The sequence below is a fragment of the Zingiber officinale genome, chromosome 10B (genome assembly GCF_018446385.1).
Source record: "Zingiber officinale cultivar Zhangliang chromosome 10B, Zo_v1.1, whole genome shotgun sequence".
Lineage (NCBI taxonomy): Eukaryota > Viridiplantae > Streptophyta > Magnoliopsida > Zingiberales > Zingiberaceae > Zingiber > Zingiber officinale.
In genome coordinates, this window is record NC_056005.1 from 75072032 (window position 1) to 75084806 (window position 12775).

The 12775-nt window shown below is 40.9% G+C and overlaps 1 protein-coding gene across 1 annotated transcript; it reads right to left on the reverse strand.

Moving 5' to 3' along the window:
• Positions 1-424: 424 nt before the first annotated feature.
• On the reverse strand, positions 425-1732 carry LOC122029191 (probable aspartic protease At2g35615). Its single transcript, XM_042588132.1, has one exon. The coding sequence runs from the start codon at positions 1730-1732 to the stop codon at positions 425-427; it is 1308 nt and encodes a 435-aa protein (XP_042444066.1).
• Positions 1733-12775: the final 11043 nt, after the last annotated feature.

Consider the following 12775-nt stretch of genomic DNA (forward strand, 5'->3'; position numbering starts at 1 on the left):
GTACCCAATCAAGTTAAAGTAAAATTTGTTTATTTTTTATTGTGCATTAAAATCTTATAGACTAGTACACTATCACCGATCAAAGTGAAAGCGAGTCATTATTCATCCTCTCTAACACTCTTAATAGTTGAATATGGAACTCAAATGACCATAATATAAAATTCCAAACATCTCTTAGTATTTAGAAATAACATGTCAATTTAATTAGTATCATTTAAAAGAGAGAGATAGAAAGAAAATTATATTCAATCAAACTACTCCTAGTCGATTAAATTGTCTAATTAAATCATTGCAAAAAAAAAGCGTAAAAAATAAATGCACATTTCCTTCATTTAAATTTCTTGATTTATTACCATAAATATAAATATGAATGCTCAACTTAGCACTTCATATACATAATGCATGCTTATTAGGGTTTGTAAAACTAGATACATGTTTTCTCTGTAAGGGTCAATTCCATTTTTTCTAGATCATGTCCAACCAAAACATCTTTCTGCATAACATTCCCAAAGATCTGCATACCATTCGTTCCCAATATCACCATGCATTTCACATGCGCACCAAACCATGTAAACAGGTTTTCAGGGCTCACCCTGAAGTTCCCCAACTCCCCGGCAAATGAGAATAACAACCCTGGCAACTTCTCCTCTTGTTCTGTCGAGTGCACTTCGAAGCACAATTTGAATGGGTCTTCCGGCTTCACAATTGGCAAGCTAATGTAATTTGTCAATTCCCTCACCAACTCGTCCACCACTTGAGTGTCCAGTATGGTCATGGCAGTGCCGGAGTCAAAGATGATGTTGCCGGCCCTCAACTTGGACCTCCTACTACTATAATCGATGTTGAACTCACCCGGGATAGAGATGGCATTAAGCTGCACAGCGTAGTGGTTATCTTGTGTCATGAATGACGTGACAGTCACGTTTCCGATAACAGTGGTATTATCGCGCCCCAAGAAGAGCCTGCTAGCGAGTCCCCCATAGAGCCAGGAGTCTAGGCAGTAGGAGAAGTACTTGCTGATGTACTTAGGGGCGAGCTGGTGGATCAGAGATGGCGACGAGGGGCCCAACCCAACGGTGCTACCGAAGTCGTTGTCGATGGTGTCAAAGGACCGGAAGTTGCAACCGAATAGCATATTTGGAATGGATGTAAATTGCTTCGTATCTGACGAGTAGAAACGGAAGGTGTCCGAGGAGAGTATTCCGTCGATGTTGGAGCCATCGCCGTAGGAATAATGGTACACGCACATCTTATCATCATCGCAATGACCTTGGAAAAAGCTCTTGCACTCATCGGAATTGCAAGTTAATTTGTTGTAGGAGAGGGATGCACTATGATTGAATAGGCTGGCGGTCTTGTTGAAGCATTCGCAGCCCACACAATTGACCCAGTTTAGATCGCTCCCGGTGTCGAGAATGCCCCACACATTTTGCGGGTTTGGTGTGCCCATGCTGAACTCCATCAAGAATTCCCAATCCTCATAGTGTATGCGGACATCTATGTCGGTGGAGGTCTTCATGGCGATACGCTTGGCCAAGTAGCTAGCTCGGTTGACCGAGCGAAGGGCAGCGGCCTGCAGGCGATCGAAGGTCGTCATTGAGCTGTTGTACAGTGGCGACTTGGGGGAGTCACGGTGGACCAACTCGATGTCGAAGATAGTGCTTGTCATGACAAGGGCCGGCACGAAGGAGATCAGTAGGAGGAGGCGGAAGAAGGTAATGATGGCCGCCATTGCACGCGATAATTAATGAAGATATATACATTTTCAACTAGTGCGTGGATTTTATAGAGAGAGTCAACGACGAATAAAGAAGTTTAATTAATGGGAATTGATGATATGATTGATTGAATAAAATTTGGAAGGAAGTGAGATTTAGAATCTCTTTTAACTTAAAAATTCTGAGAGGAATTGGGAAGTAATGGGAGCAAGGCAGCATCTCATCAAGTCGATTAATGGTCCAAATCAAGCTTGAAATGGCAAAAATATATCTTTAATTGTTTATTATATAATTAATTGATTCCGAAAGGAATGTAAGTGTCATTCAACTCCTTCCATTTAATTGATATTTATTTGGAAGGAACTTTTCCTTCCATTCCAAATTTAGCTAAATTATTTTAATTGCATTTGATGCATTTATAATATGTATATAAAGTGTCTCCACGTTATCTTCTCCCGGCTGATAATGGAGCTTTCTCTGATAAGGTGGATTGGCCTGATACTTATTGGGTGTCTACCGATCAACCTCTAGTGTCGATAATGATGCTCCTATATAGATCAATATGTATTGGCGTAGTTAAAATTTTCAATTAGGAGCCAAATTCAATAAATTAAAAAAATTAATACAATATAAAATTGAATTATCCAACTCTTAATTATTAAAAATTTAAAAATATTTTTAAAATATAAGTTAAAATTTTTAAAAATTCCGTAGGTCAATTTTCACAATAAAAAATCCTAAATGTCAAATTTAAGGAGCTAAAAACACTTACATTTAAAAATTTTGACCTTAGCCCTTTGATTAAGTGTAGTTGAAACAATCGATCCTCGCAGCTTATAACACTATAAAAAAATATTAGAATACGAATAATCTGTTTGTCGGAGATACACAGGGTATTAACTGAATTTAAACCTGTCTAAATTAAATTCAACTTACAGTAGAGAAGACCTGAGCGGATAATCTCAGGCTGCCACTAAATAAAATTCAACTTACAGTAGAGAAGACCTGAGCGGATAATCTCAGGCTGCCAGCAGGGGATGGTTTTTGCTTTGAGCCGAAGAACTGCCGAGCAAGAAGATCGGCTGAGCCGATAGTCTGTGTTACCGAGTGGGCAGATCGGCCGAGAGGGCGGATCGGCCAGGAGTGCAGGTCGACCAAACAGATGGCAGATCGGCCGAGCGAGCTGGTCGGCCGAACAGATATGGATTGGCCGATCAGAGGGCGAATCGGCCACGTAGTCAGGTCGGCAGAACAGATGCTGGATCGGCCGAGCAGAGGGCGGATCAACCAAGTAGATGGCGGATCGGTCGAGCAGAGGGCGGATAGGCAGAGAGAAGGTCGGGTCGGCCGAGCGGGCAGGTCAGCCGAGCGGGCAGGTCGGCCGAGAGGAGGTCAGGTCGGCCGAGCGAGTAGGTCGGGTCAGCTGAGCAGGCAGGTCGAGTCGGCCGAGCGGGCATTTCGGCCGAGAGGAGGTATGGTCGATTATGCAGAAGTCGGGTCGACCGAGCGGATTGACCGAGGTATGCGAGGCGCAATTTCCTTGAAACAAATTCGCCCCCACCTCCGGCTATGCTTCGAGGTTCACTCAGGTCGTCTGTTTCCCAGTATATAATAGTCTGACCGTGAACTCCACCAAGCACTGATGGTCACGACGAACTGAGAGGCACCCGATCGCTACCACGGGCACTCTGCCGAACAGGAGTTGCACAACAGAGGAGGGAATGAGGTGGAGAGCTTTCTGCTAGCTTTGTTGTGTTTCTCTGCCCATGATCGGAGCCTCCTTATATAGGAGTTCAGATTAATGACAGCGTTAATGATCATTAATGACCATTACTCGCCGAGCAAAACGCCCACCATTTCACTCATTATTCCTCGGTTGTTTTGCTTCTGCATTAATATCGAATTTAATGCATACGTTTTACAGCAGCAAAAGATCAACGTGGCAAAATTTTGGTTGTTCCACTTGGGCAAATTTTTATCTCGACCGGTCCGGCATTTGTGTGCGCAGGTCGCGCTCGCCCACGAGTCAACTTGGTTTAGTGCAATCCGAGACCTAGATTTGCACCCCCCCTGCACACCCACGTGTGAGAGAGAGTCTCTCTCCATGCATTTATTCATATCCTTAATGTTTGTGAATCAATATAAACCAACAAAAGTTCCTTGAAACTCCTAATGTGGGACTAAAGTCCCATTCGCAATGGAGCTTCTTCTCTTCCACCTCTTCTCCATTCACACTTATTCAACAATCCTCCACATGAATAGAGATAGGGTATGTTATAGCATTCAGCAGTTGAGTCAAGTGGATAGGTAGGTTTTACCCTTTAAACCTTCCCTTATGAAGATCTGGTTGCTTACTGGCTGATAGTAGACATGATGCCCTTGAACTATACTGTCGTCTGTGTAAGCAGTGACAAATCTCACCCAAGACTCTCCCTGATACAGCTCAATTCTCATGAGTGTGTTTGTTCTTGTCCATAAACACGCCTGGTTTTGTGAGAAGCTCTAAGAATTGTGTCTCCAATTCTCTTCGAAGCGGCTCCACTTCTTTCTCACATAGGTGATCTCTCAAGAGTTACCATCTACTCTTTTTTATCATTAAAAGCCATCGGCTTATCCTGGTCTAGTCACTGTTCATTGGCCTCCCCCCACAGTGTGTCTAGTCAGTGCAGATTAGTTGTCCCTTTTAACCTAGTTCTTGGGATCTCCAGTCAGCATAGGTTGGGTGTCCTTTGCACTGATCGCTGACAACGACATCAAGCCCATTCTCTGAGATGAGCTTGCAACTAACTCTCGATTAACCCCTTGGTTAGCGAATCTGCTAGGTTATCTTTTGACTTCACATAGTCAATGGTGATAACTCCAGTTGAGAGTAGTTGTCTAATGGTATTATGTCTATGACGTATATGTCTAGACTTCCCATTATACAGATAGCTCTGTGCCCGACTGATTACTGATTGACTATCGTAATGTATTCAATTCCCCGACACCGGTTTCGGCCATCGTGGAATATCTTCTAAGAATTGTCGTAGACATTCAGCCTCTTCACCATATTTGTTAAGAGCTATAAACACAAATTCCATCATGGATCTGGTTATTACGGTTTGCTTAGAAGATTTCTAGGAAATGACTGCACCTGCTAGAGTGAACACATATCCACTCATACACTTAGAGTCTTTTATATCAGATATCCAACTTGCATCATTGTATCCTTCGATTATAGCAGGATATCTTGTATAGTGCAGTCCATATTCACGAGTATACCTTAAGTACCTCAGTACTCTTGTTATCCCTTTCCAGTGGTCAACAAAGGGGTTACTCATGTATCTACTCAGCTTAATTACTGCGTAGGCCAAGTCTGGTCGTGTACAACTCATCAAGTACATCAGACTTCTAATTGCTCGAGAGTACTCTATTTGAGAGATACTTTCACCTCAATTTTTCGATAGATATTGACTCGTATCTATCGATATTCGTGCCAACACAATATCACCCTTGGTGAATTTCTCAAGAATCTTGTCCACGTAATGAGACTGACTAAGAACAAGTCCTTCTGTGTTCTAAGAATTTTGATTCCTAGAATCACATCAGCTAGGCCCATGTCTTTCATGTCAAATCTTGAGTTCAACATATCTTTAGTGGATTTGATTATCTTATCATTACTCCCTATGATAAGTATGACAACTACATATAGGCACAAGATGACGTAGTCATTCTCTGTGACTTTCATGTACACACATTTATCACATTCATTAATCTTGAATCTACATTCCTTCATGGCATTATCAAATTTCTCATGCCACTGCTTCGGTGCTTGTTTCATGCCATATAATGACTTCACCAATCTACAAACCTTGTTTTCCTATCTTGGCACAGAAAACCCCTCAGGTTGCACCATGTAGATTTCCTCTTCTAAATCCTCGTTTAGAAAGGCGGTCTTTACATCCATCTGATGTATTTTAAGATTCCATAGAGCGGCAATAGCTAACAATACTCTAATGGAAGTTATTCTCGACACCGGAGAATACGTATCAAAGTAATCGAGGTCTTCTCGTTGTCGGTATCCTTTGATTAACAATCTGACCTTATACTTATCGATCGTGCCATCTGACTTCATATTTTTCTTGAAAATCCACTTGCAACCTAGTGGTTTACTTCTCGGAGGAAGATCCACAAGTTCCCAAGTGTGATTTTGCAAGATAGATTCTATCTCAGATGCAATTGCCTCTTTCTAGTGAGGTCTATCAGAAGAGCCTATAGCTTCTGAGTAACTACGGGGCTCACTCTCCAACATGAAAGTGATAAAATATGATCCATAAGATTTGTCTACCCGAGCTCTTTTACTCCGTCTAGGCTCAACCTCCACGGGCTCCTCGTCATCATCATCTTCTTCTTCGCCTTGTGTTTCGGTTGCCCGTTTTGAGGAGCTTGCATCCTCACGGGTCATATATGAAAACACATGCTCGAAGAATGAGGCATTTCTCGATTCGATTATCGAGTTCTTGTATATCTCCGGTATGTGTGACTCATACACACAAAATCGATAAGCACTGCTGTTATGTGTATATCCAATAAATATGCAATCAATAGTCTTTGGTCCTATCTTAATCCTTTTCGGATCAGGTACCAACACTTTGGCAAGACACCCCCACATTCGTAAATATTTGTAGGATGGTTGTCTTCTATTCCACAACTCATAAGGGCTCCTATCTATTTTATTTCAAGGCACCTTATTTAAAAGGTAATTAGTTGTTAACACAGCTTCCCCCCACATGAACTCTGGCAGTCCAGAGCTCAATAGAAGAACATTCATCATCTCCTTTAGAGTTTGGTTCTTTCGCTCAACAACTCCATTTTGCTGAGGAGTGTAAGGAGCTATTGTTTCGTATCTGACCCCATGTTCAGCACACAACTCAGCGAACGGTGACACATATTCACCACCTCGGTCACTTCGAACCACCTTAATCTTTTTATTAAGCTGGTTTTCAACCTCATTCTTATAGAGAGCAAATTTCTCTATTGTTCATCCTTACTTTTGAGAAGATACACATAATAGTATTTTGTGTTATCATCTACAAAAGTGATGAAGTATTTATTACCACCACGTGTTGGCATACCTTTTAGGTCGCACATATCAAGTGGTCCGTTACTTCTTTCAATATGTTAAAAGGATGACCTTGTCATTTTCGCTTCAACACAAATCTCACACTTGTGTTTTAGGTCAAGGTGGAATGAAGGTGTGCTTTGCATGTTTATTAATTTACGCAACACATCGTAGTTAACATGTCCTAGTCTACCATGCCATAAACACGAAGACTCAAGCATATAAGTGGAAGAGCTTTCATTTTTATTTATCTTAGGCCTAATGGCCATTACATTGAGCTTGAATATCCCATCAGATACATAACCCCTTCCTACAAACATTCCATTCTTGGACAATACAACTCTGTTCGACTCAAAAACAATGCGAAAGCCATGCTTGCTCAAAAGTGATCCGGATACTAGATTCTTTCGAATCTCCGAAACATACAACACATTGTTCAGAGTAAGGTCCTTGCCCAAGGTCATCTTCAGCACCACCTTTCCTTGGCCTATGATGTCTGAGGTTGCTAAGTTCCTCGTGAATAGTTTGTCTCCAATGACTTCTTCAAAGTTGTGGAGTAGCTCCTTGTTGCAGCACACATGTCTGGTGGCTCAAGTATTGATCCACCATTAACGCGGGTTTGAACCAATCAGGTTCAACTCAAAGACCACAACGCAGATGTCGTCCATTTCTGGTCCCTCGTTCAGGTTGGCCTCTTGCTTCTTCTTCGGCTTTCTGCACTCCGAAGATTTGTGACCCACTTTGTCACAGTTGAAGCACTTCCCAGAGAACTTCTTCTTGCTGATGCCTCCTCTAGGTCCCATCTTGGAAGATTTGGGGTTCTTACATTTCGAGCTTTGACCGTGCTCGACCACGTTGGCTTTCACAATAGCCGGAGAGAATAGCTTTCTCTCTGAACTCTTGTTGTCTTCTCCGATGCGAAGTCGAACAATGAGTTCCTCCACATTCATCTCCTTCCGCTTATGCTTCAGGTAGTTTTTGAAGTCCTTCCAGCCGGGAGGCAGCTTCTCAATGATAGTAGACACCTGGAAAGTTTCACGCAGAACCATTCCTTCTAAGTGGATCTCATGCAAGATCACCTGAAGCTCCTGGACTTGGCTGATCACCGTCTTGGAGTCAACCATCTTGTAGTCCAGGAATCGGCCCACGATGAACTTCTTTGCCCCTGCATCCTCCATCTTGTATTTATTGTCCAGGGACTCCCACAGCTTCTTAGTCGTTCTCTTCATGTTATACACAGCATACAACAAGTTGACAAGGTAGTTGAGGATGTAGTTTCAGCAAAGAAACTCAAAGTGAGTTCATGCCTCCACTGTACTGATAGTTTGCGCATCAACATCCTCAGAACGCTTGGAAGGGTCCTCGGTCAAGAACCGAGCTAGATTGAGCGTGGTTAGGTAGAAGAGCATCTTTTGCTGTCACCCCTTGATGTTTGGTCCACTGAACTTCTATGGATTTTCCCCATGACTGATTGGCACAGTTCCAATCGGGGCAGAGGGGGCTTGCACGTGTTGAGTCTGTTGCACCTAAACATTTTGTTCCGTGGCCATCTCAACAGAAACGAATTTGTTTCAAGATTGTTGGAATATGAACAATCTGTTTGCCGGAGATATACAGAGTATTAGCTGAATTTCAACTGCTCTGAATTAAATTCAACTTACAGTAGAGAAGACCTGAGCAGATAATCTCAGGCTGCTAGCAGGGGCTGATTTCTGCTCTGAGTCGAAGAACTGCTGAGCAAGAAGACCGGTTGAGCGAGTAGTTTGTGTTGCCAAGCGGGCAGATCGGTCGAGAGGGCGGATCGACCAAGAGGGTAGGTCGGCCAAACAGATGGTGGATTGGCCGAGTGGGCAAGTCGGCCGAACAGATGGTGGATTGGCCGAGCAGAGGGCGGATCGCCCTAGCAGTCAGGTCGGTAGAACAGATGGTGGATCGACCGAGTAGAGGGCGGATCGGCCAAGTAGAGGGCGGATCGGTAGAGAGAAGGTCGGGCAGGTCGGCCGGGAGGAGGTTGGGTCGGCCGAGCGGGCAGGTCGGGTCGACTGAGCGGGCAGGTCGGATCGACCCAGTGGGCAGGTCGGCCGCGAGGAGGACGAGTTGGCCGAGCGTGTAGGTCGGCCAAGAGGAGGTCTGGTCAGCCGAGCAGAAGTTGGGTCGGCCGAGCGGATTGACCGAGGTCTGCGAAGCGCAGTTTCCATGAAACAGATTCGCCCCCACCTCCGGCTGTGTTTCGAGGTTCACTCGGGTCGTCTGTTTCCCAGGATACAATGGTCTGACCGTGAACTCCACCAAGCATTGGTGGTCATGGCGAACTGATTGTCTCCCGATTGCTACCACAGGCACTCTGCCGAACAGGAGTTGCACGACAGAGGAGGGAATGAGGTGGAGAGCTTCTGCTAGCTTTGCTGAGTTTCTCTGCCCATGATCGGAGCCTCCTTATATAGGAGTTCAGATCAATGACAGGGTTAATGATCATTAATGACCATTACTCGCCGAGCAGTGAAACGTCCACCGTTTCACTCATTATTCCTCGGTCGTTTTGCTTTTGCATTAATCTCGAATTTAATGTATACGTTTTACAGCAGTAAAAGATCAACGTGGCAAAATGTTGGTTGTTCCACTTGGGCAAATTTTTGTCCCGACAGGTCCGTTATTCGTGTGCGCAGGTCGCGCTCGCCCATGAGTCAACTTGGTTCAATGCAATCCGGACCCTGGATTTGCACCCCCCTGCTCACCCATACGTGAGAGAGAGCCTCTCCCAATGCATTTGTTCACATAATCAATGTATGTAAATCAATATAAACCAACAAAAGTGCCTTGAAACTCCCAATGTGGAACTAAAGTCTCATTCACAATAGAGCTTCTTCTCTTCCACCTCTTCTCCATTCACACTTATTCAACAAAAAAATCCTATGAATTAGGGACGAAATTTATGGACAAATATTTTTCATCCCAAATCTAGAATAAATTTAGCGACAAAAAAAAACAATTCGTTCCAAATTAGCAATGAAATTTGCAACCATATATTTTCATCGCAAATTAGCAACAAATAAAATTTGGTCACAAAATTTGTTGCTAATTCTGAGATAAATTTTAATTTTCATTCTAAATTCTATGACAAATAAAATATTTGATGTCACTTTGGCAACAAAAATGAGATTCATTGCAAATTCGGCAACGAATTAATAATTCATTGCATATTCTAAGACAAATTAATAATTCATCGTAGAAGATTAATATTGATACGGTGATAAAAGGAGACCCACCAAAGATAGGTTAAAGCCAGGAAGAGAGGTTGACGTGGGGGTCAAAAGTCAAAATAGTCAACGACATGGAATCGCCGAGTGGGCGAAGTCGACCGAACATGCCTATGGTACCAGGCGAGCATGGTCGACTATCTGCTGAGAAGCTCGCAACTAAGGCTTAGAGAACTGATGTCTTGAGTATCAACCTACCAAATAGGGTGTCCAACTAGACAAAAGTCAACTCTCTAATAGTCGGACGACCAAGGGAAGGAAAATAGATCTGTGTAGAATGATCAAGTGGGGAGGTTCATGCCGAGCGACTTTCACTCACATTATAGTGGGACCCCCTTCATATCTCATTGTACACTTTTGGGAGTTTGTGCCACTGACAATAAAGCATATCCAGTAGGTGGATCGTACTTTAGAAGTTGCCAGCCTATAACATCAAAGATTTACATGCCCGCTTAAGAAAAGGTGTTAGGGACACTGTTTCACTTGTCTTTTCCTAAGACGCTTTGGAAAATGTGCATGTGCCTTGAGAAGTATGCACAAATTCTATAGTGATACTATAAAAGGGGGGGTCCATTCGGTGGAGGTATGCGGTACTTTGTGATCGCACACACTTGCTGCTATAGTTTGTGCCACTATTCTCTACTGTTCCGGTCATTGACTTAAGCATCAGAAGGTCAACGCCGGGACCTCTTCCCTAGCCCGACACTAACGCTCTCAGTTTTACAGGACCAATCAAAGGCTTCTATCGAGTCATTGTCAGAGTCACGTCAACATCTTCATCCGGTCAACCACAGAACCACATCCTTAGCTAACCATCTTCTCTGCTTTCGAACATTATTAAATATTTTAAGGAAGCTAAATCTGGGACAAATCCATAATTCATCCCAGAATTGGGGATGCATTCTGGATTCGTCCCCAAATATAGGATGAATTATGGATTTGCCCCCAATTCTGGAATGAATCCAAAATTCATCCTAAAATGAAAATAATTGAAATTTAATAGAAATGAGTCTTAAATCCTAAATATTAACCTAAAAGTCTTTTAATGACATGAAATAACTTTCCATGCATTCATCTTGTTATCCTGATTATATAAATGCTCTCATACATTATTTTGACCTAATATTTTAAGAGTGTAATTTTTTTAACACAAATATGACTAATTTGTCCTTATATTAATAAATTATTATCTTAATATTAAAAATTATCATATAAACATGATAATCAAATATGATTTTTTATAAATAAATATAATTTATTATTAAAATTACTACACTTAATATATTATGTCAAAATTATATTTAAAGATATTTTTATGATCAGGAGAACAACATGAATCCATAGGAACTGGTTTCAAATCATTCCAAGCTCTCTAGATCCATCTTTAGAGTTTATGATCATTTGTTCTATTTTATTTTCAAATATGCGATGAATCTTGGATTTGTCCTTATGGATTCGTCCTATATTTGGGGATGAATACTTGGATTCGTCGCTAATTCTAGGACGAGTCAAGGATTCATCCCAGAATTGAAAAAATAAATAAAAAGAAAAAAGAATTATAAACCCTAAATATGGACCTAGAGATCTCAGAATTTATGAAATTAGTTTCTATATGTTTGTATTATTCTCCTAATCATATAAATATCCTTAAACATCATTTTTATTTATTATTTTTTTATACCAAAGTGAAATATATATAGTTTACTCCAAATTATATTAAAAAGTTATTATTCAACACATATAGTATGTTTGTCCAAAATACTTAATATGGATCTAGAGGTCTCACAATTTCTTAAAAAAGTTGTCATGTATTTATAATATTCTGCTAATCAAAAAAATACCCTCATATATAATTTTGACCCAATATATTGAGTGTAGTAATTTTTTTTTTAACACGAATTAGGTCATATTCATGTAAAAAACACAGTATACTCAATATATTGGGTCAAAATTATAGATGAGGCTATTTTTATGATCAGTTGAATAATATAAACACATGGAAACTTATTTCATAAAATTCCAATATTTGTAAGTCCATATTTAGGGATTCGGTTACTTTGTCCATTTTATTTTTATTCAATTCTAGAATGAACTCAGGATTCATCACAGAATTTACGACGAATCCAAGATTCGCCCCCAATTATGGATGAATCCTGTGATTCATCACAAATTCTGGGACGAATCCAGGATTCGTCCTAGAATTGAAAAAAAATAAAAAGAAAAAGTACTCATAATCGGAAATCCTAAATATAGACCTAGTGATGTCAAAATTTCATGAAATAAGTTTTCATGTATTCTTATTATTCTCCTAATTATAAAAATGTCCTCATCTATAATTTTGACCTAATATATTGAGTGTAATCATTTTTTAACAAGAATTTGGCCTCATTCATGTTTTAAAAAAAATCACTATACTCAATATATTAGGTCAAAAGTATGTTTGAGGACATTTTTATCATCAGGAGAATAATATGAACCCATAGGAACTTGTTTCATTTTATTCCGAGTTCTTTAGGTTTATCTTTAATGTTTCTAATTATTTGTTCTTTTTTATTTTATTTTATTTTTTAGTATGGGACGAATCTTAGATTCGTCCCTAAATTGGTGACAAATCCATGAATTCATCCTAAATTCGTCACCTTATTTGATTAATTTTCTCAATTAACTTCCTAAGATGATGCATTCATGATCTATTCACA